This window comes from Hypanus sabinus, chromosome 3, assembly GCF_030144855.1.
Source record: "Hypanus sabinus isolate sHypSab1 chromosome 3, sHypSab1.hap1, whole genome shotgun sequence".
In the NCBI taxonomy this organism is placed as follows: domain Eukaryota; kingdom Metazoa; phylum Chordata; class Chondrichthyes; order Myliobatiformes; family Dasyatidae; genus Hypanus; species Hypanus sabinus.
In genome coordinates, this window is record NC_082708.1 from 130,127,204 (window position 1) to 130,154,687 (window position 27,484).

At 42.1% G+C, this 27,484-nt stretch overlaps 1 protein-coding gene and 1 long non-coding RNA gene across 7 annotated transcripts in view; both read right to left on the bottom strand.

Annotated features, from left to right (window-relative positions):
- The window catches only part of mfsd8 (major facilitator superfamily domain containing 8), a 66,920-nt gene extending 54,765 nt beyond the window's left edge, over positions 1-12,155 (bottom strand). The window contains exons 1-2 of one of the 3 annotated variants that reach the window (XM_059965108.1): positions 11,997-12,128; positions 3,635-3,725 (exon numbers count right to left, since the gene is read on the bottom strand). In XM_059965108.1, coding sequence (XP_059821091.1) covers positions 3,635-3,639 — 5 coding nt within the window. In that variant the 5' untranslated portion in view covers positions 3,640-3,725; positions 11,997-12,128. Of the gene's footprint in view, positions 1-3,634; positions 3,726-11,996 lie in introns of all 3 variants that reach the window. The other 2 variants (XM_059965109.1, XM_059965107.1) reach the window with 2 other exon arrangements.
- An 11,309-nt stretch (positions 12,156-23,464) lies between these two features.
- The window catches only part of LOC132391652 (uncharacterized), a 43,785-nt gene continuing 39,765 nt past the window's right edge, over positions 23,465-27,484 (bottom strand). For all 4 annotated transcript variants that reach the window (XR_009511296.1, XR_009511294.1, XR_009511291.1 and 1 more), the window contains 2 exons: positions 25,074-25,140; positions 23,465-24,958 (listed from right to left, as the gene is read on the bottom strand). This is a non-coding gene — a long non-coding RNA (uncharacterized LOC132391652). The remainder of the gene's footprint in view (positions 24,959-25,073; positions 25,141-27,484) is intronic.

A 27,484-nucleotide genomic window follows, 5' to 3' on the forward strand; every position in this document is an offset into this window, starting at 1 on the left:
AATGAGTATAGATAGGGTAAATGCAAACAGGCTTTTTCCAGAGATTGAGTAAGGCTGGAACTAGAGGTCTTGGGTTAAGGGTAAAAGGTGAAATATTTAAGGGGGACACAACGGGGGAGTTTCTTCACTCTGAGGATGGTGAAAGTGTGGAACAAACTGGCAGCGGAAATGGTGGATGTGGGTTTGATTTCAACACGAGTATTTTGGATAGTTACTGTACATTGATGGGAGGGGTATGGAGGACAATGATCTGGATGCATGTCAATGGGACTAGACAGATTAATAGTTCAGCATAGACTAGTTTTCAGTGTGGAGAGACACAGAGGGTCAAACAGCATCAGTGGGAGGTAAGAAACTGTCAGCATTTCAGGTTGAAACACTGCATCAGGACTGAGAGTGGAAAGGCAGGATCACCAGCATAAGGACAAGGGGAGTGGTGAGGAAGGATTCTAAAGTGATTGGTGAATTCAGGGGAAGTATGAGTTGACAGGTATGTAATGCCAGGAATGGGAGATAAGGAATGGAGTTGGAAGACTGTGGCAGGTGAACGACAGTTGGAGGCAGTCCTGAGGCCCTCTATTGGTCAGGATCGAACATGGACGTTGTGTTCCATACATCCAGCTGCCTACATTGTTGGTGCAATGCCATCAGCTGATATGCAAGCTAGGGCAGCACAATATGGAGAACAAGCTGTTGTCCATGCAGTAGACTCCCCCTTTCCATGCAGATGATGAATCCAAAGGAACAGCAGAAACTGACACAATTTGGCAGGAGTTGCCAGTCAGCATTGAACTCAGCGTAGGACTGCCTTGGGGATTCCAGCTCCAGATTTTTCCCTTCCGGGTTTACTTCCAAAGTCCTCCCCCATGAGTGGGTATAGCCCAGGGGTCGGCAACGTTTACCACTGAAAGAGCCAATATGGACCCATTTCCCACAGAAAAGAAAACACTGGGAGCCACAAAACCCGTTTGACATTTAAAATGAAATAACACTGCATACAACGTTTTGTTTTGCCTTTATGCTATGTATAAACAAACTATAATGTGTTGCATTTATGAAATTGATGAACTCCTGCACAGAAAATGAAATTACATTTCTGCATGCAACAAAAACATTTTGAACTCCGAAAAAAAGACGTTGGGTTGAAGGTTACTCCATAGTTAGCCTACCTTGGATTGAAGAATTAAAAGAAAGCGCGCACTGGCGGGTGTCAGGCATTGGCAGTGGTGATGTATATTAATAGCATTAAAAAACACGTTGTAGCGGTGTAGCACTACACGCAGCGCTAAAACAAAGACACTGCAGTCAAAGGTAACTTTATTCGAACTAAACAGCCTTGATTTAAAGCCTCCCTCAACCCGTCCCCGTGGGCGCGGATGCTCCAAAAGACACGTACTCACAAACCCCCGTAGGCTATCTCCCTTAGCCGGAACGGTGGCTAATTGTGAGCCAGTTCGGATGTGCCAGGAAATGAGGTCTCCACAACATTTTTAGATTGTACAAGATCACCATAATCTTCAAATTTCGAATTACATTTCAAAAACTAACAAACCACGGGGAGCCGCGGGTTGCCGACCCCTGGTATAGCCACAAGACAGCGAAGATTTGAGATGAGAGATTTCCTTCTCTGGACAAGCCACCAAGCACAGCTGATGAGGCCGACAGAGAGAAGAGAAAGAAAAGTCAGATGGAGCATGGTGGGGGTGATGGGGGGGGCAGAGGAGTGTGAAGTTGGGAGACAGCTGCTGAAAGGGGATGAGCACGAATACAAGTCTCCACCAGAGCTGGATTTGGATTAGGAGAGAGCTGGATCCATTGGAGAGAGCACAGCAATGGTCGGAACCAGATGGGGGGTGGGGGGGGGAAGCCTGGGTAATGAAGCCAGGAGAGGGAGAAGGGAATGAAGATGTGCGAAGGGGGGGCTGGGGAAGAGTGGGAAAGGAGACCAGATAATGAGCAGGAGGAGTGCAAAAAAAAACGGACAAGGGAAAAACAGAAACATGGGTGCCTAAAATTGGAAAACTCAATATTCCTACCATTGGACTGTAGACTACCCAAGGTGAAATACAAGGTATTGCTCCTACATTTTGCTATACCAGGGTGAAGGTCAGTGCAATCAAAGGTAAAGTAAAATTTATTATTGAAATACCAACATGTTAACACATACTACCTTGAAATTAATTTTCTTGGAGGTATTTATAGGAAAAGAAAGAAATACAATAGAAATTACAAAAAAAATACATAAACAAAGACTGAGAAAGAACCAATGTGCAAAAGAAGACAAACTGCAAATAAAAAAAAGATACTAAGAACACAAGTTGTAAAGAGTCTTGAAGGTGAGTTTGCAAGTTGTAGTATCAGTTCAGAGTTGTGGTGAGGGAAGTTATCCATACTAGTTCAGGAATTGAAGAGTAATAACGGTTCCTGAAACTGGTGGTGTGAGACTAAAGGCCTCTATACCTCCTGCCTGATGGTGGTAGTGAGAATAGAATATGGCCTAGATGGTGGGTGTTCATTGATGATGGATGCTGCTATCTTGTGGCAGAACTCCATGTAAATATGCACAATGATGAGAAAGGCATTGCCTGTGATGGACCAGGCTGTATCCACCACTTTCTATAGACCATTCCATTCCTGGGCAATGGTGCAACCAGTTAAGATGCTCTCTACTGTGCATCTGTAGAACTCCGGCAAAATTTTTGGTGAAATCCTGAAACTATGCAGACTTCTGAATGCAGAGGCACCATTGTATCTTCTTTGTGATGGCATTTATGTGCTGGTCTCCAGACAGATCCTGTTATATGGTAGCACTAAGGAATTTAAGGCTATTGACCCTCTGCACCTCCAATTCCTTAATGAGAACTGGTTCATGGACCTCTAGTTTCTTCCTCATGTAGCCATTAATCATCTCTTTGCTTTTGCAAAGAGGCTGCTCTTGCGTGGCACCATTCAACCAAATTTTAATCTCCTTCCTATATGCCTATTCGTCATCAGTTTTGATTTGACCAACAATGGTGTCAGTAACAAACTTAAATATGGTATTTGTGCTGTACTTAGCCACACCATCATAGGCATAGAGTGAGTAAAGCAGTGGGCTAAACACAGAGCCTTGTGGTGCACCTGTGCTGATGATGAGTGTGGAGGAGGTGTTGTTGCAAGTGAGGAAATCAAGGTTCCATTTGCACAGGGATGTTCAGAGACAAAGGTTTTGGAGCATAGTGATGAGTTTTGAGGGGACAATAGTGTTGAATGCTGAGTTATAGACAATGAAGGGCATCCAGATATATGCATCTTAATTTTCCAGATGTTCCAGAGTTGAGGGAAAGGCCAATAAAATGGCATCTGCTGTGGGCTTATGATGTTAGACAAATTGGAGCAGATCCAAAGCAACACACACTAAGTGCTGGAGGAACTCAGCAGGCCAGGCTGCATCTAGAGGAAAAGAGTAAACAGTCAATGTTTCAGGACAAGACCTTTCTTCAGGTCTGGAAAGGAAGAGGAGAAGTCAGATTAAAAAGACGAGGGGAGGGGAGGAAGAAACTTGGAGCAGATCTAAATCACTCCTCAGGCAGGAGTGATATGCATCACAGTGAATACTGAGGCAGTATAGTCACTGAGGCAGATTACCACATACCCCATTTTTCCAGCTGGTCCAGATCACACTGCAAGTTCTGATAATCCTCCTCACTGTCCAATGCACTCCAAATCTTGGGGTCATCTGCAAACTTGATGATTCAGTTAACCACGTTATCATCCAGCTCATTGATATTGATGACAAACAAAAATGGACCTAGCACTGATCCCTGCAGCACTCCATCTGTCACAAGCCTCCAGTCCAAGAGGCAACCCTCTACTGTCACTTCTCCCTTCTCCACAAAGCCAATGTCTGATCCAATTTACCACCTTAATTTGAATACCGAGCAACTGAAACTTCTTCACCAACCTCCCATGTGGGACCTTGTTAAAATGCTTTGCTAAAGTTCATGTAGACATCATCATCTACCTTGCCTTCATCAACTTTCCTGGTAACTTCCTCAAAAAAACTTTATAAGATTGGTTAAGCATGACCTGTCACGCACACAGCCATGATGACTACCCCTAATCACTCAAATGCTCATATATCTGGTCCTTCAGAATACCTTCCAATAACTTTCCCATACTGATGTTAGGCTCACTGGCTCATAATTTGTTGGTTTACTTTTAGAGCCTTTCCTAAAAGCAGAGCAACATCAGCTATTCTCCAATCCTCCAGCACTTCACTTGTTGCTAAGGGCGTTTAAAATATCTCCCCTTGGGCCACTGCAATTTCTGCACTTGCCTCCCACAGAGTTAGAGGGAACACTTCAAGCCAGCAAATCTGTATAGAGTCTATGACCTCCCTGTTGCTATGCGTCACCTCTGTAGACTTTAGTGTCCATCTCCCAAATACTGTAAATACAGATGCAAAAAAAAATCCCTCATCTCTTTTGTCTCCACACACATATCACCATTCTGATCTTCTAGGGAGCCAATTTTGTCCCTTAAATTTTTTTGCTCTTAGTGTATCTGTAGAATCCCTTTGGATTCTCCTTCACCTTGTCTACTAAGGCAACCTCATGCCTTCTTTTAGCCCTCCTGATATCCTCCTTAAATGTTCTCTTGCATTTCTTATATTCCATTGCACCTCATTTGTTCCTACCTGGCTATACAGGTAGATAATGCTCCTTACTTTTCTTAATCAAGGCTTAAGTATCTCTTGAAAACCAAGTTTCCCTAAACCTATTATCTTTAACTTCTATCCTGACAGGTACTTGCATGTTTTATACTCTAAAATCTCACTTTTGAAGACCACCCACTTTCCAAGTACACCTTTTCCAGAAAACAGCCTGTCCCAAACCACAATTGCCTGATCCTTTCTGAAACCTTTCTCCAATTTAGACTCTCAAATAAGTTTAAAGGAGGTGCTGAAAGCAGGGCTCTGATGAGCTTAAAGGGAACAAGGGAGAACCCCAGTAAACTTAAAAGGAGCACAGGAACTAGAAAGAATCAAATGCTGATCCACTGGGATTTCTTAAAGATTGGTTAGCAAATTATTTGATATTTCTGTGTATTTTTAACATCGCCAACACCAATTAAATTCTGAAAGGGTGAAAGACCACTTTTAAGATAAATTTTCAAAGCCATTAGAAACCTAATGCAATGATTACGGCTTACAAAGCAGTTAAAAGTTTACTTGTCAAATCAATCAGTTCGAAGAACTTCAGCTTCATTCAGAAAATATTTAGATGTTTTGCTATGTTACACCTGCAGGTGGCCTCATGGTAAAGCTTTTATGACAGAACTATATTTTCCTTTCCCAAACCCATTCCACTAAAAAAACTTCAAGTCCTGTGGCGATGGGCGAGTGGTGAAACAGCAGGTGTGGATACACTGGAAGCTGTAGTCACAAACCTGCACACAGGCGGCCCAGGGCATTGGGTCGTTCTCCGCTGGAATGAAGCAGTAGTGGAGCTTGGCAGCCCCCTGGGTGTCTGAGCAGTCCTCTTTAGGAATCGCTCTGCTCACCTCCATGGAGGAAGGGGCTAGAAAAGGTGCCTCAAACATAGCCAGCTTCATCTTACCCTGGCCAGCACACCGCAGCTGGCGGGGATCCCACTCAGCGGTCGAACTACAAAGAAGATGAAAGTGAGGGTGCTTAACCTTATGTCAGACCAGAAAGAAGAACAGCACTGGTCACCAAAGAACTAGCCTGCTATAACATGGACATTGTAGCACTCAGCGAAACACACCTAGCAGACAAGGGCCAGCTTACAGAACGTGATGGTGGGTACACCTTCTTCTGGAGCGGTCGCAGCAGCACTGAACGATGAGAGGCTGGCGTTGGATTTGTCATCCGATCCCACCTCACTCGTAAACTTGCCAAGCTTCCAAGGGCATCAACGATCGCCTGATGATGCTTAGGCTCCCACTTGGCAATAAGAGGAGTGCAATGCTGATCAGCGCATATGCCCCAACGATGACCAATCCAGATGACATCAAAGATAAGTTCTATGAAGAACTTTGACGCCCTCATAGCAGCAGTCCCAAAGTCAGAGATGCTTGTTGTCCTTGGGGACTTTAACGTCAGTGTGGGGACAAATTACCAGACCTGGGAAGGGATTCTTGGAAGACATGGTATTGGCAAGTGTAACAGCAATGGCCTGCTGCTCCTCAAGACATGCGCTACGCATGACCTTGTCATCACCAACACCATATTCCGCCTCCCTTACTGTAACAAGACATCTTGGATGCTCTAGGCACTGGCATCTGATTGACTATGTCATCACCAGAAAGAGGGACTGGCAAGACGTGAGAGTGACAAAGGCCATGTGTGGTGCCGACTGCTGGATGGATCATCGACTCATAGTGTCCAAGTTTAAACTTCGCATCCTGCCTATGAGAAGACCCCAACGTCAGAAGACTGCAAAGAGGCTCAATGTCTCTAAGCTGAAGAGCAGCGTAGTTGCAGAAGAATTTCGTAAAGACCTAGATAGCAGGCTGCTTGACACACCCCAGGATGACCACACCAGCATTGAAGAGCAGTGGACAGCTTTCAGAGATGCAGTCTACTCTACCGCTCTCGAACACCTGGGACCAGCAATCCATAGACATCAAGACTGGTTCGATGAGAACGACGCGGAGATACAGGCACTGTTGTCAGAGAAACACCAACTGTTCAGAGCGCACCAGAACGATCCCACATCACAAGCAAAGATAGATGCCTTTGCCAGTGCAAGACAGAAAGTGCAGAAGATGCAAGATGTCTGGTTCAGCAATAAGGCCGATGAGATCCAGGGCTACGCAGACAGTCACGACACCAAGTGTTTCTACGACGCTCTGAAGGCTATTTATGGACCTCAGTCCTCTGGCTCCTCCCCCCCTCCTCAGTGCAGATGGGACTCGGCTGCTGACAGAGAAAAAGCAGATTTTGGAGAGATGGGCTGAACACTTCAACCAGGTCCTCAACCGCCCTGCCGAAATCAATGATGAGGCCACTGCTCGCCTTCCTCAGGTGGAGATCACTGAACCTTGACTACCTCCCCACAAAAGTAGTAGTCAGAAAAGCCATCAGGCAACTTTCTTGTGGCAAAGCACCAGGATCAGATGCAATCCCTGCTGAAGTCTACAAAGCAGGAGGCCCATTCATGATGCAGAAGCTGACCGAGCTCTTCCAGTCTATGTGGAATGAAGGAAAGGTCCCGCAACAGTTGAAAGATGCCAGTACAGTCCACATCTACAAGAGGAAAGGCAACCGCCAGTCTTGTGACAATCACCGAAGCATCTCCCTCCTGTCCATAGCTGGGAAGATCTTGGCTCGCTTCCTGCATAATCGCCTTCTCCAACACCTTGAGCAGGGTCTCCCCCAGAAAGCCAGTGTGGCTTCCGTGCAGAGCGTGGAACTGCCGACATGGTATTTGCTGCACGCCAACTCCAGGAAAAATGTCAAGAGCAGCACAGCGACCTCTTTATGGCCTTTGTCGATCTGACCAAGGCATTTGATACGGTCAGCAGAGATGGCTTGTGGAAGATAACAGAGAAGTTTGGCTGCCCTAGCAGGTTCATCACGATTGTTCAGCAGTTCCACGATGGCATGTTGGTGAAAGTTTTGGATGATGGTGATGAGTCAGAAGCCTTCCCAGTGATGAACGGTGTGAAGCAAGGATGCGTTCTCGCCCCTATACTCTTTAGCATGGTCTTCTCTGCTCTGCTGAATGATACCTTCCGTGATTGTCAGGATGCTGTACACGTCAGATACAGGACTGGCAGTGGGCTATTCAACCCCCGGTGTCTACAGGCTGTTACAAAGGTAAAGGAGACCGTCGTCAGAGACTTCTTATTCGCTGATGATTGCGCCCTCAACGCCAGCACAGAGCAGAAGATGCAGCAAGAAATGGACTGCATCTCATGAGCCTGTGACAACTTCGGACTTACAACCAGCACCAAAAAGACTGAAGTTACGTACAAGCCCGCACCTGGAAAGCCTTACCAGGAACCACACATCACAGTAAAGGGGCAGAAGCTACTGGCAGTCGACAGCTTTACTAATCTGGGCAGTACTCTATCATGAGCAGTGAACATAGATGCAGAGATCAGCAACAGAATTGCCAAAGCCAGTGCCGCCTTTGGGAGACTCCGTGAGAATGTATGGGAGCGGAGAGGACTCAGCCTTACCACCAAGCTGAAGGTCTACCGAGCAGTGGTTCTCACCACCTCCTCTATGCCAGCGAGACCTGGACTGTCTACAGCAGACACACTAAACAGCTCAACCACTTCCACTTGAGCTGCCTCCGCAGACTTCTCCACGTACGGTGGCAGGACAAAGTCCCAGACACGGAGGTCCCAGAGTGGGCTAGCACCCACAGCATCTACACCCTCCTACAGAAAGCCCAAGCCAGATGGGCTGGTCATGTCGTCAGGATGTCTGACAGTCGACTACCGAAACAGCTGCTGTATGGAGAGCTGAGCCAGGGCAAACGCTCAGTTGGAGGGCAGAAGAAACATTTCAAAGACTTCCTCAAAGTGTCCCTCAAAGACCTCAACATCAATCCCAGTAACTGGGAATCACTTGTTCTGGACCGCCCAATCTGGTGGAGCAGGACCACTAAAGAAGCGTATGCAGCAGAAATCAGACGCACTGCAGAGGCTCAGAGGAAACGCGCCGCACGCAAAGCTCAAGCTACCTCCACTTCCACTGCAGCACCTGCCCTCATGTGTCCCACATGTGGGCGAGCTTTCAGGGCCCGGATTGGCCTCACCAGTCACCTCCGAACCCACAATCACAAACCCTCCACCTGACAGAAGTCGTGGTTGTCTTCGACTCCGAAGAACGAACAACAAAATTTCCCTCAGAAAGCAAGCACCTTTTGGGACATTCCAATAATCTGGTAAGGTTATATTTATGCTAGACACATTAATTCAGTAATATTAAAAAGGAGATGGGGGCTGGAGTGTGCACCCCACCTCCAGCGTCGAGGTCAGTGCGATACTGTTACAGCTTGGTGCATTCCAGAGTTCAGAGTTCAATCCTGGCGTCGGTCTATAAGGAGTCACTGAATGTCCTCCCCATGGAATGCGTAGGTTTTCCACCGGTACTCTGGTTTCCTCCCACAGCCCAAAGACATACCCGATAGGTTAATTGGTCATTGTACAAAAAAATTATCCCATGATTAGGTTAGATTTAATTGGGTTTGTCGGTGGTGGCATGGCTCAAGGGCTGGAAGGGCCTACTCTGTGCTCTATCGCTAAAAAAAAACAGTTTGAAAGATGTGAACAATAAAATAGTCCTGGCAAATATTAAGCTTTCATTGCCTTTGCAAACTTTGTGCATCTTTCCACAGAGCAATCACCCAATATGCATTTGAAATGTCACCTTATTTCGTCATCAGTGCAGATTGTATGACTGATTTGTGGAACAGCTGTATTCAGACTGCAGGGATAAATACGAGTTTCCAGTCGTTTTAATTCTCTATCCTACTCTGACCTATCCTTCACTATTATAATGAATTCTGACGTAACCTTGGGGAAGAGCACCTCGTTCTTCCACCTGGGCACAGTATAGTTCCAGACTCGGTATCAAATTTAGCATGTACATCAAAACATACAGTTTAACACAGTATACCATCAACAAGCAACAAACTCGGGGGGGGGGGGGGGGGAGTGGTGTGTGTGTGTGTGTGTGTGTGTGTGTGTGTGTGTGTGTGTGTGTGTGTGTGTGTGTGTGTGTGTGTGTGAGAGTGAGAGTGAGAGTGAGAGTGAGAGTGAGTGTGAGTGTGAGTGTGAGAGTGAGTGGAGTCTGTAGCAACTGCAGATGCTGGAATATGAGCAACAGTCAATCACCTGGAGGAACTCAGTCTGAGCTGTAGCTGTGGAAAGCGGAAGGAAATATCAATGTCTCAAGTTGAAAGCCAATAATCAGACCACACAGATGCTGCTTGACCTGCTGCGTTACTGCAGTAGATTGTTTGTTGCTCCTGCTAGCTCAGAAATATTCCAAACCTATTATCAAACCGCTACCATCTGCTCTACAATAGAAAACTACCCATTTCCCCCTCTTCTCCAGTTCTGAATGGTTTTTAACCTGAAACATTAATTCTGTATCTTCTTCCACAGATGCTACCTGACCTAAGTATTTATGTCATTTTCTGTTTTTATTTCAGATTTCCAGCATCTGCAGGGTTTTTTATTTATGTGGTTTTACAACTTAGATGCCTTGTACATCAAGGGATTCACTTTGATACTATAAAAAAAATCTGCTAATACTGTAGTTCAGAGAAAGATTAAATCTGGAATCAACTGAAATAATGAATGTAATTAAAAATTAACATTATTCAGACAGGGTGTAGCAATAGATCAAATTGTCACAGGCTGTAGTCATACAGCATAGAAACAGGTCCTACCAAAGACAAATTTCAAGTACACATCTATACCAATCTCATTTACCTGCACTTACTCTATTGCCTTCTATGCCTTGACAATTCAAATGTTCATCCAGATACTTAAGCATTGTGAAAATACACCTGCTTGACCACCCATTCAGACAGTGCATTTCAGGTTTCAATCACCTTCCGGGTGATAAAGTTCTTCCTCAGACCCCCTCTAATTCTCTTATTATAACTCCATGCCTCTAGTTTTATGGAGAAGAGTTTCCTGTTCTCAATCCCCTCATAATTTTGTATAACTCTATCAGGAACCTCTCAGCCTCCTCCATTCCAAGTACTTTCTTTGTAACTTAAACTCTCCTTCCCAGGGAACATCTTTGTAAATTTCCTCTACAGCACTCCTGTGCAATAACATCCTCCCAGTAAAGTGATAATCAGTTTCAGGTAGCTGACACATATAGATCTGAAGACAACTTGTTATCTATTAGATGTTGAAAATGGCACGGTTCACCACTGGAAACAGATCAATTTGCAAGGTCACATTTCTAAACATTTTTTGTTATTAAGAAAGAGAGATTCAAGATTAATTATAGAAGCATGGCTTTCAAAATGCTATTTTCTATGAAAAGTAGATAGTACTTGCTGAATGTGCGGCTCTGAGTGTAAAATTCAAGCTAACCAAGCTGATTTACTTTATGCTGGTGCACTGTAAGCTACGAAAGTATTTAACTAGCTTAATTAAAAAGCTGCTGCCTTCATTCACTAGGTTAGTGAAGGAAAATGTAGCTAGTACAAAATGGGTAAAATAAAGAATACTTTGCGATGTTCTGAAGTGGTCTATCTTTGAGCAAGTACAGAAACAGAATGGGGAAATAAAGGGCAGGATTACAGTTCATGCAACAAAAGTTGCAATTGATGAAAGGTGAGCTTCATCTCACAAACTACCCACCCACCTGCCCTATCTATAGAAGAGTCTTCAATTCCCAGATTAGCCTTATCAGGTATTTCAGACTTTCAAAACTGGAATAGAAGCCTGCCATTCTCTATTTCACGAACCCATCTAAGAATAACAGCAGAATTTTAGCATTTATAACTTGCCATCTGAATGCGTTGCTAACAATGAAGAAACAAAGGGAATCAGGATAGCATGTGCAAAAACAGGAAGAATATGAATTTCTAAAAGGCAATGGGAGACTACTGGAGATATAAAAAGGGCAACAGTACAGGGAAATGAAATAACTTCAACACTCAGGTGTATCAATCTGAAATCTAAATGGGTCAGTCAAGTGAATGAAACAAACTAGGATGTGAGCAATGGAATTCTAGACAAGATCACTATTATCGACAGTGCAAAACACAGTATAAAATGCGGAAGTTTTCATAAAGAAAAATAATAACTTACTAATAGTACACTTTTCACACATGTGATATATTAAGAACACAAACCAACAAATCGCTTTATTCTGTTCTCTTTCAGGAGTTGATGGGTCTGCTATAAGTTGTATATAATTGCGTGTGTACGTTTAACAAGGAAAAACCTGTAGCCCTCATTCTCGACGTCTGTGTTTGGTCTTTTATCTGCCGCATGTGGTCACTCACCTTCCACGATCCGCATTCAACAACGGGCTTCTTTCACCCACCTCGGGCTGCGCCTCCATTTTAAGAACTATCGCCTGACTTTAATCAGACCAAGTCTTTCTGTAGATTCATTGTCGGAAGTGACGGCCAGGGGATACACCAAATCCGACCGGAGAGCAACGCGTGCAACCACGCCAAGGAGGGGAAGGTAACTGTGGGCTTGACAAACCGTTCCGCGCAGACCAAAGAGCCTCCAATTGCACGTAAACAGACAGAATATGTCAACATCGGGAGACAAAAAGTAAATATAAGAACATAAGAAATAGGAGCAGGAGTAGGCCATCCGGCCCATCGAGCCTGCCCCGCCATTCAATAACATCATGCCTGATCTGTCCGTAAACTTAGCTCCATCTACCTGCCTTTTCCCCATAACCTTTAATTCCCTTACAATGTAAAACCTATCTGTTTCTTAAATATATTTAGTGAGGAGGCCTCAACTGCTTCCCTGGGCAGAGAATTCCACAGATTCACCACTCTCTAGGAAAAACAGTTTCTCCTCGTCTCCGTCCTGAATCTGCTCCCCTGAATCTAGTCTCCCCTACCAATGGAAACAACTTTCCTACTGCTATCTGTCTATCCCTTTCAAAATTTTGTATGTAAGATCCCCGCTCATTCTTTTGAATTCCAGAGAGTACAGTCCCAGGCGACTTAATCTCTGCTCGTAGGTTAACCCCTTCATCCCTGGAATCAAGCTGGTGAACCTCCTCTGCACTGCCTCCAAAGCCAATATATCCTTCTTTTTAATGTAGACTTTTAATAATTAATAGGAGCAGAAATTATGTGACGCAGTAGCAACCTCTGCTAAGTATGGAAAATCTCAGGATAATATCTTAATATGAGATGTATTGAATTGAATTGAATTGAATTGACTTTATTTCTTACATCCTTCACATACAGGAGGAGCAAAAATCTTAACATTACGTCTTCATCTAAATTTATAATAAATGGAACAGTCAATGTATTGTAAAGTACACTCAAGTCAGTATGAGTTCCTCAGTCTGATGGCCTGGTGGAAGAAGCTGTGGAGCCTGTTGGTCTTGGCTTTTATGCTGCGATACCGCTTCCCCGATGGTAGCTGCTGGAATAGATTGTGGTTGGGGTGACTTGGGTCCCCAATGATCCTACAGGCCCTTTTTACACACCTGTCCTTGTAAATGCCCTGAATCATGGGAAGTTCACAACTACAGATGCGCTGGGCTGTCCGCACCACTCTCTGCAGAGTCCTGCAATTAAGGGAGAAACAGTTCCCATACCAGGCAGTGATGAAGCCAGTCAGGATGGTCTCAATTGTGCCCTTCTAGAAAGTTCTTAGGACTTGGGGACCCATACCAAATTTCCTCGACCGTCTGAGGTGAAAGAGGCACTGTTGTGCCTTTTTCACCACACAATTGGTGTGTACAGACCATGAGGTCCTCAGTGATGTTTATGCTGAGCAAGTTAAAGCTGTTTACCCTCTCAACCCCAGATCCATCGATGTCAACAGGGGTTAGCCCATCTCCATTCCTCCTGTAATCCACAACCAGCTCCTTTGTTTTTGTGACATTGAGGGAGAGGTTGTTTTCTTGGCACCACTGTGTCAGAGATGACTTCTTCCCTGTAGGCCATCTCGTTATTGTTTGAGATAAGGCCAATCAATGTAGTGTCGTCGGCAAATTTAATTAGTAGATTGGATCTGTGGCTGACAGTACAGACATGGGAATACAGGGAGTAAAGGAGAGGACTCAGTATACAGCCCTGAGGGGCTCCTGTATTGAGATTCAGAGGGTTAGAGGTGAGGGAGCCCACTCTTACTCTTCCTGGTAATCTGACAGGAAGTGTAAGATCAGCTGCACAAAGCAGGGTCAAGGCCGAGGTCTCTGAACTTCTTGTCGAGCCTGAGGGAAGTACGGTGTTGAATGCTGAACTGTAGTCCAAGAACGGCATTCTCACAGAAGCATCCTTCTTCTCCAGATGTGTAAGGACAGTGTGTAGAGCAGTGGCTATTGTGTCATCTGTCACTCAGTTGTTTCGGTAGGTGAATTGTAGGGGGTCCAGTTTGGGGGGTAGCAAGCTGCAGATGTAGTCCTTGACCAGCCTCTCAAAGCATTTGCTTATTATTGAGGTGAGTGCGACAGGACGCAATCATACAGGCATGTTACTTCGGTCTTTTTTGCTATAGGGACAATGGTGGATGTTTTGAAGCAGGAGGGCACCCTACACTGGGAGAGGGAGAGATTAAAAATGTCTGCAAACACACCTGCCAGTTGTGCTGCGCACATCCTAAGTACTTGCCCTGTGTTTCAGATTTCCAATATCCACATTTTCTTTTGATTTTCATGAATTCTATTTCCCTGCCATCAATTCCCTATAGACCTTCAGCTGAACAAAACAATATGTAAATTCAGCAATAAACATCACTGTGACTGGAACATCTGAGCCAGCTCCTCTCCGCTGCCACTATCACCTATTTCCTTCCCTATAATATCTGACTTTGTCTGTCTCCTGATGAATCACTTACCCATGATGTTATTAGCCCCATTCTCAACTATTCCAGTGCTTACTTGGCGTAGCTTCCACCCTCCAAAAATCTGAGCTCATACAAAATAATCATTTATTATTTTGGACTAATAATTAATTTCCCGTAATAATTGTGTAGACTGATCTATGTTACTACCCAGTCCATTAGCACCTCAAATTACACTGGACAACAAAGATTTTGCTTCCTGAATTTTTTTTGGGTGTATCTTATGGATTTTGGGCTGCTGATCATAAATGTCACCATGAGATTTCCCTATCATGCATCACTTTTTTTAAATTGCCTATATTAGTTATTTCAATTTATAATTCAAGTCAATTAAAATATTGCCCACAACGTGAGCTGAAAAGTTTTCAATCTTGTCCAGGGATGCCTGGGCAGGCTTAGGCAGGGCGGCTGCTGCATCGCAGGACAGGTTTGAGAAAATCTATAATTTTTTGTGAAGGATTTCAATATTTGAGACAGATGTTTCAGAATCACCAAATAATTGATGCCAAGGTTAAAGAAGACATTTGTATGGCTCCACAAATCAAGCAGGTCATCAGTGACAGGCAATTCAGAGAACTTGTAGTGGGACCGGAGAAAATTGTGTAGAAGGCATTCAACAGACAGACAGACAGACTTTATTGATCCCGAGGGAAATTGGGTTTCATTACAGCCGAGCCAACCAAGAATAGCGTAGGAATATAGCAATATAAAACCACAAATAATTAAATAATAATAAGTTAATCATGCCAAGTGGAAATAAGTCCAGGACCAGCCTATTGGCTCAGGGTGACTGACACTCCGAGGGAGGAGTTGTAAAGTTTGATGGCCACAGGTAGGAATGACTTCCTATGATGCTCAGTGTTGCATCTCGGTGGAATGAGTCTCTGGCTGAATGTACTCCTGTGCCTAACCAGTACATTATGGAGTGGATGGGAGTCATTGTCCAAGATGGCATGCAACTTGGACAGCATCCTCTTTTCAGACACCACCGTCAGAGAGTCCAGTTCCACCCCCACAACATCACTGGCCTTACGAATGAGTTTGTATAAGGAGAAGCACTGTGAACGTTTCGGGCCGAGACCCTTCGTCCTGACAGTGCTTCTCCTTATAGATGCTGTCTGGCCTGCTGTGTTCCACCAGCATTTTGTGTGTGTGTTGTTTGAATTTCTAGCACCTGCAGGTTTCCTCATGTTTAGTCTTATGAATGAGTTTCTTGATTCCGTTGGTGTCTGCTACCCTCAGCCTGCTGCCCCAGCACACAACAGCAAACATGATAGCACTGGCCACCACAGACCCATAGAACATCCTCAGCATCGTCCGGCTGATGTTAAAGGACCTCAGTCCCCTCAGGAATTAGAGACGGCTCTGACCCTTCTTGTCGACAGCCTCAGTGTTCTTTGCCCAGTCCAGTTTATTGTCAATTCGTATCCCCAGGTATTTGTAATCCTCCACCATGTCCACACTAACCCCTTGGATGGAAACAGGGGTCACCGGTGCCTTAGCCCTCCTCAGGTCCACCACCAGCTCCTTAGTCTTTTTCACATTAAGCTGCAGATGATTCTGCTCGCACCATATGATAAAGTTTCTCACCGTAGCCCTGTACTCAGCCTCATCTCCCTTGCTGATGCATCCAACTATGGCAGAGTCATCAGAAAACTTCTGAAGATGGCAAGACTCTGTGCAATAGTTGAAATCCGAGGTGTTGATGGTGAAGAGAAAGGGAGACAGGACAGTCCCCTGTGGAGCCCCAGTACTGCTGACCACTTTGTCTGACAGTGTTGCAAGCGCACGTACTGTGGTCTGCCAATCAGGTAATCAATAATCCATGACACCAGGGAAGCATCCACCTGCATCACTGTCGACTTCTCACCCAGCAGAGCAGGGCAGATGGTGTTGAACGCACTGGAGGGCATCCTCAACTCCTAGTCGGGGCTGATAGATGAACTAGAGGGGGTTTAAGTGTGGCCTAACCATAGGCTGGAGCTGCTCCAGAACAAGTCTCTCCAGGGTCTTCATGATGTGGGAGGTCAATGCCACGGGTCTGTAGTCATTGGAGCCACTGGGGCACGGCGTCTTTGGTACAGGAACAAGGCAGGACGTCAAGAATGTTGTTGAAAATTTTCTTGGCAATTACAGACTACCAAACTACGTGCAGCTGGTTGACGACATGCAAAGAGCATACAAAACCGTGAAATGCAAAATGTCTCTAAAGATTCATTTTCTGCATTCCAATTTAGACTTCTTCCCTGCAAATCTTGGCACTGTCAGTGACAAGTGTGGTGAAAATTTTCACCAGGACATTGCGGTCATGGCCTGCATATCAGGGCAACTGGAATCCATCAGTGCTGGCTGATTATTAAGCGAGAAGCCCCAGACACTAAATACAAATGAAAATCATCAATAAAATATTTTTAGCTTAGTTGTGCTATGCAAAGTGTCAATGCCATTATGCATTTAAATGCATTATATTCAACGTTAGTTGATTTCTTGTTTCTCCAAATTCCCATGTGATACAAGTTGTCTGAAATTTGATTTGTGTTCGGCTTCAAGCTGTTTATCACAAACAAACAAAAAATTCTGAGGAAGCAGCACTTTTGGAAAAAAATATTGTCCAGTGTTATCACTGATGTGTTTAGGTACTAACATACCTCTCCGCTCTTTGTCTCTGTAATCTGCATAAACTAACAATACTCTTAGAACTCTACATCCTTCCATTTCTGGTTGCTTGTGCATTCTAGGCTGATCAGGATTGTGTGCACCTTCTCCTTCATCTACTACTGCATTTGGTGTTCCCAATGTGGCCTCCTCTACATCAACAAGACTAAAAGCAGAATGGGCAATCATTTTGCAGAACACCTATGCTCTATCCACAAGGGCCACCCGTGCTCCCAGCTATAGACTATTTCAATTCCCCTTCCTATTCCAATGCAGACTTGTCTATCTCTGGCCTTGTCTACTGCGAGCTAAAGCCCAGAGCAAACTGGAGGAGCAACATGTTATATTCCGCCTTGGTAGTCTACAATTCAATGACATAATTATTGAGTCTTCCAATTTTAGGTTAACCTAATTGCCTGACTGGCTCTAAAACCTTGAAATTCCTTTCTTAAATCTTTCCACCTCCTTAAGAAGCTCTCTGCATGAGGAAAGCAGTGTCTTAAACAAATACTTTGGTCACTTGTCTTAATATTCTTAATCTGATGTTAATCTAGTTTTAATTGCATTTGTGAAAAGTTCTTTGGAATACTTTTTTCAAGTTTAAATTGTAAGATAATCAAGATGCAATTTTAAGTAATTCTTTTGAATTGGCTAGAACTTGTTGAAACAAGATGCAGCATTTCATAATATGACCAATAAGCAAGGAGAAAATTATATATCTTGTTTCAACAAATTCTTACATTTTTTAACCAGTGTTTTCAATACTAATGAAGTTTTGCCTGTTTTAGATCTATTTGGAAAGAAAGCCACAATGTTAGAGTATTTGATTTCATGATAGAGTATTTGATTTCAGATAAATATTATGGGCATTGTTTAAGTAGAATCAATGGGCATTCTTCTTTCTCAAATATTCAACTGAGGTCCTCAAAAACTGCAGAGTGCATGGTACCACACCTCTTGCAGGGTAAACAGTTATCAGCGGTCAGCATAGTGTTTGAAATTTTGTGGAATGGGTTGTTGCAGATCATTCTAGGAACTGAACTGGTTGTAAAACAGTTTATGAAGAACAATAGTCTTAGACAAGGCCAATTTATTTAGTTACATTATTCTTACAAATCTAGTCAAAGAAATCAACCTCACAAATAATGGGTAGTGCTATGCATAAAGAAAACATTTTCATGACAGAGAAAAAAATTAGAAATTTAGAAAGCTTTTCTTCCCCTTTCCCCAAAAGCGAAAATTCTTGCTGTGATTAAAACTAGAAGTACTCAACAGTCAGAAAGTATGTCTAGAGAGGTAAATGGTTGGTCTAATAGATTTTAAGATGCAGAGAAAAGAGGAGAGGTAGGAAACTCTTTCTAGATAAAAGGATAATGAAAAACAATGTTGAGAAACTAAAGAAAATGTTAATGGATATGTACAGAAGCAAAAGATCATTCTGGAAGAGGTGTAAATTTAAGAAGCAGAACCATTTCCCAAAATACAAAAGGACAATGCAATGTGTGTTGAAAATCTGAGTAACAAAAGATGGTAGAACGTTTCATTCTCCTGAGGTATTTGAAGAAACCCACAAGAACTGCAAGGTAAAAGATATGACTTTGGGCACTGAATACTTGGTTATCAGTGGTCAAAGTGGATTTTGAGCTTGAAGGGTGTTCCTAACCTTTCTAGGAAATGATCTTGCTGCTAAGGCTTTAACACAGATAAGCAAAAACTGGCTCTTTTTATAACAAAAAAGTAGAATTTTTGTATCTCATCAGATCTGTTAACCATTCTCATAGTTGATCATTTTTTTTAAAGCTCCACTGTGTTTTTTTTTGGAATTGTCATTGTTTCACCATTTAGCTATTACAGATGATTTAAAGCTTTATCTTATTGCAATTTATCTACCCAGCCCTGCTGCCTGTAGGCTCAGAAGAGGAAACGTAGATACAGAAAGAAGAATGGTCTTTTTAAGACTAAGATAATGAGGTCTATCTTCTCCCAGAGAGCTCTGAATCTTTGGAATTCCTTTTCTCAGAGTTTTGTCTGCCAGATCATTGGTATGCTCAAAGCTGAGGTATTATTTTAGCTACTGGTGAATTAAGGGTTATGGGAATTGGGCAAAAAAGTGGAATTAAGATCAACAGACAGATCAAGTATAAATAGTGAGCTGGGTTGCCTACTCTGGCTCTGATTTCTTAATTTTTATGGCCTCTGGTCTTAATTGATTGCTGCCTTGTTTGAGGAACTGTCACTAGAACTGAAGCATGTACAATAATTAAATGTTTACTTAATTGTGCCATTGTGGACTGGAGCTACAGCTACTTTACAAACACATATTTTCAGCTTGATCACATTTATAGTGATCAACTGTGATCAAAAATAATAACTGGGGGCAAAAATGAATCCTGCAAATAAAAAACATGAAAAAAATTCTGCATATGCTGGAAATCCAAACCAACACACACAAAATGCTGGAGGAATTTGGCAAGTCAGGTAGCATCCATAGAAACAAATAAACGATCAACATTTAGGACCAAGACTCTTCTTTAGGACTCGAGCATTTTATAAGTAAAAGTTACGCATTATGGATTTTTAAAAATCTTTTTTCCAGAGTGGTAGAAGGAAAGAACAAAATTAACATAATTGAGATAAAGGTCTCAGACTGAAATATCGAATGTGTATTTCCCCTCCACAGATGCTGCCTGACTTGCTCAAATCCTCCACCATCTTGTGTGTGTTGCTTGTGTCTAATTAATATTATTTCAATTGAACCTCTTAAACAACAGACACAGTATCCACCATATACACATATCCCATCCTGTGTGGACGCTGGGCCCTTGGACACTACCTCACTTTTTTAATATACAGTATTTCTGTACTTTGCACATTTTTTGGTCTGTTCAATGTACATATACTGTAATTGATTAACTTGTTTATTATTTGTTTCTCTTCTAGCTTCTGCTAAGTTAACAAATATCACGTCACATGCTGGTGATAATAAACCTGACTCTGATTCACTCTTCAGTGTTCCCACAGTAGTGGTACTGGCTGTTCTAAATAGTGATATTTTATTGGTCCTGTTTCTGAGAAATGGTAGCTGTCCCATCCCAAATGCCATCAATATCTTTAATGCACACTTTCACAACACTCATTATTTAATTATGTCTAGCCTCTTTCTGAAATAATTAGTAAATTAATTACAAAATAAATGTACTTGAATAAAATGTTTGCAAGTAAATATTTTAAACAAATCATATAGTTTTCAGCAATACTGGAACCAAAAAACAAAGGAATATATTGTGTCATTACAAACATCCTTTCATACCTCCTGCTGACAACTGACAGGCTGGTTGTGTTTACCTCTTTACAAATAATATTACCTCACTCTTTACTTAATTAAGCCTTAACATGATGCAAATAGAATGTATTATTGAGATCTAATGGGTATTCCTCCTTGATGGCATAATCATAATTCCCTTATGACATTATCTTGTATGATTTATTGAAACAGATGATTTGCAGGAATTAAGTCACTGATTTGCTATTGAAATGTATTTCCACATTAGTGCTTTGAGTACTTAAGCCTTTTGACTTTTGCTTTCAGTTGTTAAGTTTGACTATGTTTCATAGTTCAGGATGATCTTCCTTTTTCATTTATCATTTTAGAAATGCATTAATTGAAGGATGCAAATTCACAGAAGCAAGTTCTCTTTTACAGCTGATCTTTATTGGTATATTTCAATTATTTTACATCAAAAACTCATACATTGAGCTAGAGGCACAGCAGGTTGCATCCCGCTTTGCATTCTTGTGCGTAACACCAAGTCTATCTGAGACTGACAAGAATTGCTGCACATTGTTGACTTGGAAGTGTGGTAATTGTGTGGAACTTGTGCTTATTTCCATTTCATTAATGACACCTGCATAATGGCACTCAAAATCATGCCATTTTCTTGCAGAGAGTACATTGTGAACGCTGCCCGACCCAGATGTTTCCCCTACTCAGCGAAGACTTCCGATTAGCCCTGCAAGGGTTTCTGTACCTCTATATGGGACCTCCTTTGGACTGCAGTCTTTCACTTTGCTCTGTGCAACTCACTCCTTCAAAAAAGGAGAATCCAAAGAATTTATTTGAATACTCTGTGGCTTGCTGTTTTTAATATTGAAATATGAATATATTTTAGTTCTCAAATGATTTTTATATGATTTTCCACACAGAGAGTAGTGGGTGCATGGAATGTACAGGTGTCTCTCCCCTCCCCCCCTTTACAAAGGCAGAACATTCCTATTAAACCTTTCTTAAGCGGAAATGGCGTAAAGCGAAGAACCATTAATTTATATGGGGAAAATTTTCGTAAAAGCGAAAATCCTCTTTGTAATGCGAAAACAGGTTACTAATGCAGGTCTTTTGTAAAAGCGAAGTGGTGTAAAGCGAACATTCGTAATGTGGGGGACACCTGTACTGCCAGCAATGTTGGTAGAGGTGGGTACAATAGGGTCTTTTAAAAGACTCTTAGGTGCATGGAGCTTAGAAAAATAGAGGGCTATGTGGTAGGAAAACTCTAGGCAGTTTCTAGAGTAGGTTACATGGTTGGCACAACATTGTTGGCCAAAGATTTCTATGTTTCTATGTTATGCAGCCGTGATTGATAAAAGAAGATCCAGAAGTTATACTGTGGTTCTTCTACATTTGACAATATAAAGACAAAATATAGCAGCTGAAGACTGTTGTGTCAGCCATAAATGATGGGATCCTGACTATAGATAAATGTGTGATAAATGTAACATGTGATGTCAGAGGAGTGTCTAAATCTCTAACATTCAGAACTATTTTGAGAATTAATACAGATTCCAAGGTATAAAGAACAATTGAAAACTCTCAAATGACCGAGAGTCCAAATGGACAAGTTAAGGGCCAGATAGATTAGAACACGTACTGTATTTTGAACTGGAAGGATAAGGCAACTTGCCAACACCTGGCACTACCACCAGGGGTGAAAATAAACGTGATAGTTTGTTGATTCCCAAAAAGGAAAGGAAATATTGTTGAAGTTAGGTATTGATGCACCATCAATAACTCACACTGAGACGTAAGGCGAGATATCGGCTTTTATTGACTGGAAGAAGGAACCAGGAGTGAGTGTCCATCATACTATGTCCTGGAGACTGAGGCCGAGCGTCAGGCCTCAGATCGCCTTTATACAGGGGCCTGTGGGAGGAGCCACAGGAGCAGTCAGCAGGGGGCGTGTCCAGACAGGCACATAGTTCACCACAGGTATAGTTGCAAAATTTCAAAGCAAATCAGTGAACCTTGTCACTTTGGTTCTCTGTCCTGCTTAATCTCTAACCTCCAGATCTGTAAGAACCATGTATCTATTTTCTACCTGTAGGGGCCATTTATATATTTTCTGTCTCTAAGAGCTATGTATCTATTTTCTGTCTATATCGTATTTTTTGGCACATTTAAAATGATAATCTGTCATGTAGGCTGGGGCGTAGTAGAGGCAAATGAGTGTAGTTTCATATTCACATTTGGGCTTAGTTAGTTAGCTGCAGCCAGAGAATGATTTTTTTTTTGTTGACTACTATTGACTGCTTAGAACACTAATCGGGATGTTACTGGAATGCTAACTAGATTGTTAACTTTGTTTAAATACGTTAGTTCAACTGCTAACTTTGTTATTTTGCTAATTTGAAAATCATATTGTTAATTTACTTTTGTTAGTTTTTTATCTCTACAAGATTGTTTGTCTTTGCTAGTTTCATAATAAAGGATCAAACATTTTTTTCAACTTCAGAAATTCATTATTTGGAAGTACATCAAACGATGTCAATCTCCTGGCTTAGTCTCTCAACAGTTAAAGTAACTGCTACAATATCTCTGCCTCTTAGATTACTCTAATTAGACCAACATAAGATCAAGGAATTGCATCTTAGCTTCCTTTAGGCTACCTTGCACCCTTCAATTTCAAATCACCATCCCTTAATTTCCCTCCACTGATATGTTTGTCTCTTTCTGTTTCCAATGGTCATCTTTGCTCTTCTAATTCTAAAGTAATTGTTTCTTCACCCACTTGGGATAGGGTTCCTCTTGTACTACCACCCCACCAGCCTCCGGGTCCAACGTATAATTCTCCGTAACTTCCGCCACCTCCAACAGGATCCCACTACCAAGCACATCTTTCCCTCCCCCCCCCTTTCTGCTTTCCACAGTGATTGCTCCCTATGTGACTCCTTTGTCCATTTGTCCCCCTCCATCCCTTCCCACCAATCTCCCTCCTGGCACTTATCCTTGTAAGCAGAACAAATGCTACACTTGCCCTTACACTTCCTCCCTCACCACCATTCAGGGTCCCAGACAGTCCTTCCAGGTGAGGCGACACTTCACCTGTGAGTCAGCTGGTGTGGTATACTGTGTCCGGTGCTCCCAGTGTGGCCTTTTATATATTGGTGAGACCTGACACAGACTGGGAGACCGTTTCACTGAACACTACGCTCTGTCTGCCAGAGAAAGCAGGATCTCCCAGTGGCTACACATTTTAAGCCTCCAACCTGATGGCATGAACATTGACTTCTCTAACTTAAGTTAATGCCCTTCCTCCCCTCATCTCTGATTTATTTAATTTTCCCCCCGTTTTGTTCTCTCTCTGCCCATCACTCTGCCTGTACTCCATCTCCCTCTGGTGCTTCCCTCCCCCTTTCTTTCTCCCTAGGCCTCCCGTCCCATGATCCTTTTCCTTCTCCAGCTCTGTATCCCTTTGTCAATCAACTTTCCAACTCTTAGCTTCACCCCACCCCCTCCAGTCTTCTATCATTTTGCATTTCCCCCTCTCCCTCCTACTTCCAAATCTCTCATTATCTTTCCTTTCAGTTAGTCCTGACGAAGGGTCTTGGCCCGAAACGTCGACAGCGCTTCTCCCTATAGATGCTGCCTGGCCTGCTGTGTTCCACCAGCATTTCATGTGTGTTGCTTGAATTTCAGCGTCTGCAGATTTCCTCGTGTTTGTTCCTTCACCCACTTTGGTCCGCACCTGATCTCAAAACATTCCTTCTGTTCATCCTTCTCCATCTCTCCAATGTCAAGCATGTTTTCTTTCTCTTTTTTATTATTCTCACAGAAGAGTTTGAGTGAGAGGTCCAAAATCTGCATGTTGAATTCACTGAGACATCATGGAAAGCCAAGTATCTCATCCCATTATAACTGACTAATTGAAACAGGTGAGCTCCTTTATCAGAGAGCACAAAATTAATTTTCTACCCAAAAGTGACATTTCAGGCTTGATATTGGCTGTAGTGGTTTAAGAAGGAAGCTGACCTAGTATGTTGTTTCATCTTTACGTACAGTAAAAGGTGGGAGCTTTAAAAAAATATTAATTTTCTTCAAGCCTGCTGAATGCACATCTTCAAACACAGACCTTGCAAATTTCCAACAAAAGTGACAACAGCCAAAGATCAAAACAGTGAGATGGAAATTCCAAAAAGCACCATAACCCTGGCTGGCTTGGAGGAAGGCAACTATTATCCAAACACGTGTAATGGTATATATTACTACATAAATTATATTCATGACAGATCTTCTCAAGGGTACCTTGGCCACTAAATGTTAACTGTGCCAGCAATGCTTTTATCCTATATGTGAATAAATTACATACGGGGTTTAATGCAGTTGATGTAGGAACTGTTTTAGACAGCTTAATGATATTCAGTAGTTGAACAGTGTTGTCCAACCTTATTGAGCATCATCTGTTCTTAATAACGAATCACTTGCCCCTCAAATAGTCTAAGAAAGGAAAATAAACCAAAGGGTTTTGTCAATACAGATCTGTTTAATATTTTTAAAAACTTTCAATATTTCAAATTATCTTCAGTACTTGTGTTTTTATTCTCAGCATTACCTGGATTGTGTCTCCTGTCAATGTTATTATTGAGGGAGGAATGCTTTATCCTTGCAGAAGTTGCCACCTAGAATATAAAGTAAATGGTGGGTGAGCCTTTGCTCTTCTCTCTGCTTAATTTGCTTCCTAACTTCAGTCCCTCTAGGTAAATGTTTGTGCTGATCTCCCATTATTACAAAGTTGAGGCAAGCAACTTATCTTCATAAATCTATGATCATGATCAGAAATGAACTAAAACACTCATTGTAAAGATTGGGAAGTGAGGTTATTTTATAAACAGGAAGTTAACACTACTGACTACATTGACCATGAATATAAAAGTTTTGTGCTTTTTTTGTATATATTTTATTATGAATCATGTTTATTTCTGATATAGAAAAAGACTCTGATATTATCTGAAGTCAAAGTGTCTCATTTTCTTGAGCCAGAGAGAGAAAGGGAAAATTTGATATTGCCCAATGGGATGAGATTAATAACCTTGTAGTGAAGACATAACAAATCAGCAGCAATCATCATTTGATTGAACTTTACTCTCAGTAAAATTTAATAGAAGGAAGAATGTGTCTAAGAATGCTATTCCTAAATAAAGGGAACTATTAGGGTATTAAAGCACAGTTCCGAAAGAGAACTAGCAAATTAGATTCAATCAGTTGAAATGCAGTGGAAGACATATAAGGGGATCTTTTAGAATATGCAGAACAGGTGGATTAGAATGAGGACACATCACCTGTAGTTATCTAAAAAATGTTACCATTTCAAACTTAGAGGTGTTTAATTGTCCAGTGTTAGGTGGGAGGTCAGAAATATAAAGCACAACAACAGGCTAACTGAATAGTAAGGAAGAAAAAAAAATCAGGTTCTGATATAAAGCAAGTCATAAACTTAAAAACCAGGTGGTATGGGTTTCTGTCAGTATTTCAAAAAAGTGTTTAAGAAAAGCACATGTGGTCCAATAGGAAATGAGCTTGGGGAATTAATGACAGTAATTAATGAGCTGTGAGGTGAATTACGTTGGCATTTTCCATCAGCCATCACTACTGAGGGTAGATGTAATATCTCACATGTGGAACTGGAGGGGAAGAAAGAATTTGAGGAAACTTCAATCACAGGGAAATGATGCTGAAGACATTGTTCAACCTGCAGAGTGAATTATTTCTGGGTCCTAATGGACCTCAATGGAGGATCTTAAAAAGAAGTGGCTCATGAGATGTTGTGTATCGATTTTAATTTTTCAAAATGTCCTCCATTTGGCAAGGTTTGAATTGATTGTAAGACATCAGAAGTTATTCCTTTATTCAAAAAAAATGAAATGGAAAGCAGTAAATCACAGAATATTTAGCTTACCTCTGTCAAAGAGAAAATATTAGACATATTATTAGAGATATTATAACAGGGTGTTTAGAAAATATCAAGATGTTCAGTAAAAGTCGACACATACAAAATGCTGGAGGAACTCAGCAGGCCAGGCAGCATCTATGGAAATGAATTAAGTCACTGTTGCAGATCAAGACCCTTCTTCAGGACTGGAAAGGAAGGGAGAATACACTAGAATAAAAAGATGGAGGGGGGGAGATGGAGAATAGCTAGAAGGTGATAGATGAAGCCATGTGGGTGGGGAAGGAATCTGATAGGAGAAGAGAGTGGACCATTGGAGGAAGGGAAGAGGAAGGGACCCAGGAGGAAGTGATCGGCAGATAAGAGAGGCAAGAGGCCAAAGTGGAGAATAGAAGAAATTGATATTCATGCCATCAGCTTAGAAGATAAGCTGTTGCTCCTCCACCTTGAGGATGACCTCATCATGGCACAAGAGGAGGGCATGGTCCAACATGTGTAAAGATCTCTGAGGATCTAACCTGGTCCCAGCATATTGATATGTCATAGAGAAGGCAAGACAGCGGCAATAATTTATTAGGAGTTTGAAGAGATTTGGCATGTCAACAAAAACACTCAAAAACTTCTATAGTTGTAGTGCGGAGAGCAATCTGATAGGCTGCATCACTGTCTGGTATGAAGGGGCTACTGCACAGGGCCGCAAGAAGCTGCAGAAGGTTGTAAATCTAGTCAGCTCCATCTTGGGTACTAGCCTACAAAGTACCCAGGACATCTTTAGGGAGCAATGTCTCAGAAAGGCAGCGTCCATTATTAATTACCTCCAGCACCCAGGGCATGCCCTTTTCTCACTGTTACCATCAGGTAGGAGGTACAGAAGCCTGAAGGCACACACTCGGCAATTCAGTAACAGCTTCTTCCCCTCTGCCATCTGATTTCTAAATGGACATTAAAGCTTTGGACACTACCTCACTTTTTTTAACATACAGTATTTCTGTTTTTCGCATATTTTTTAAAAATCTATTCAATATACGTAATTGATTTACTTGTTTATTTATTATTATGTTTTATTTATTATTTTT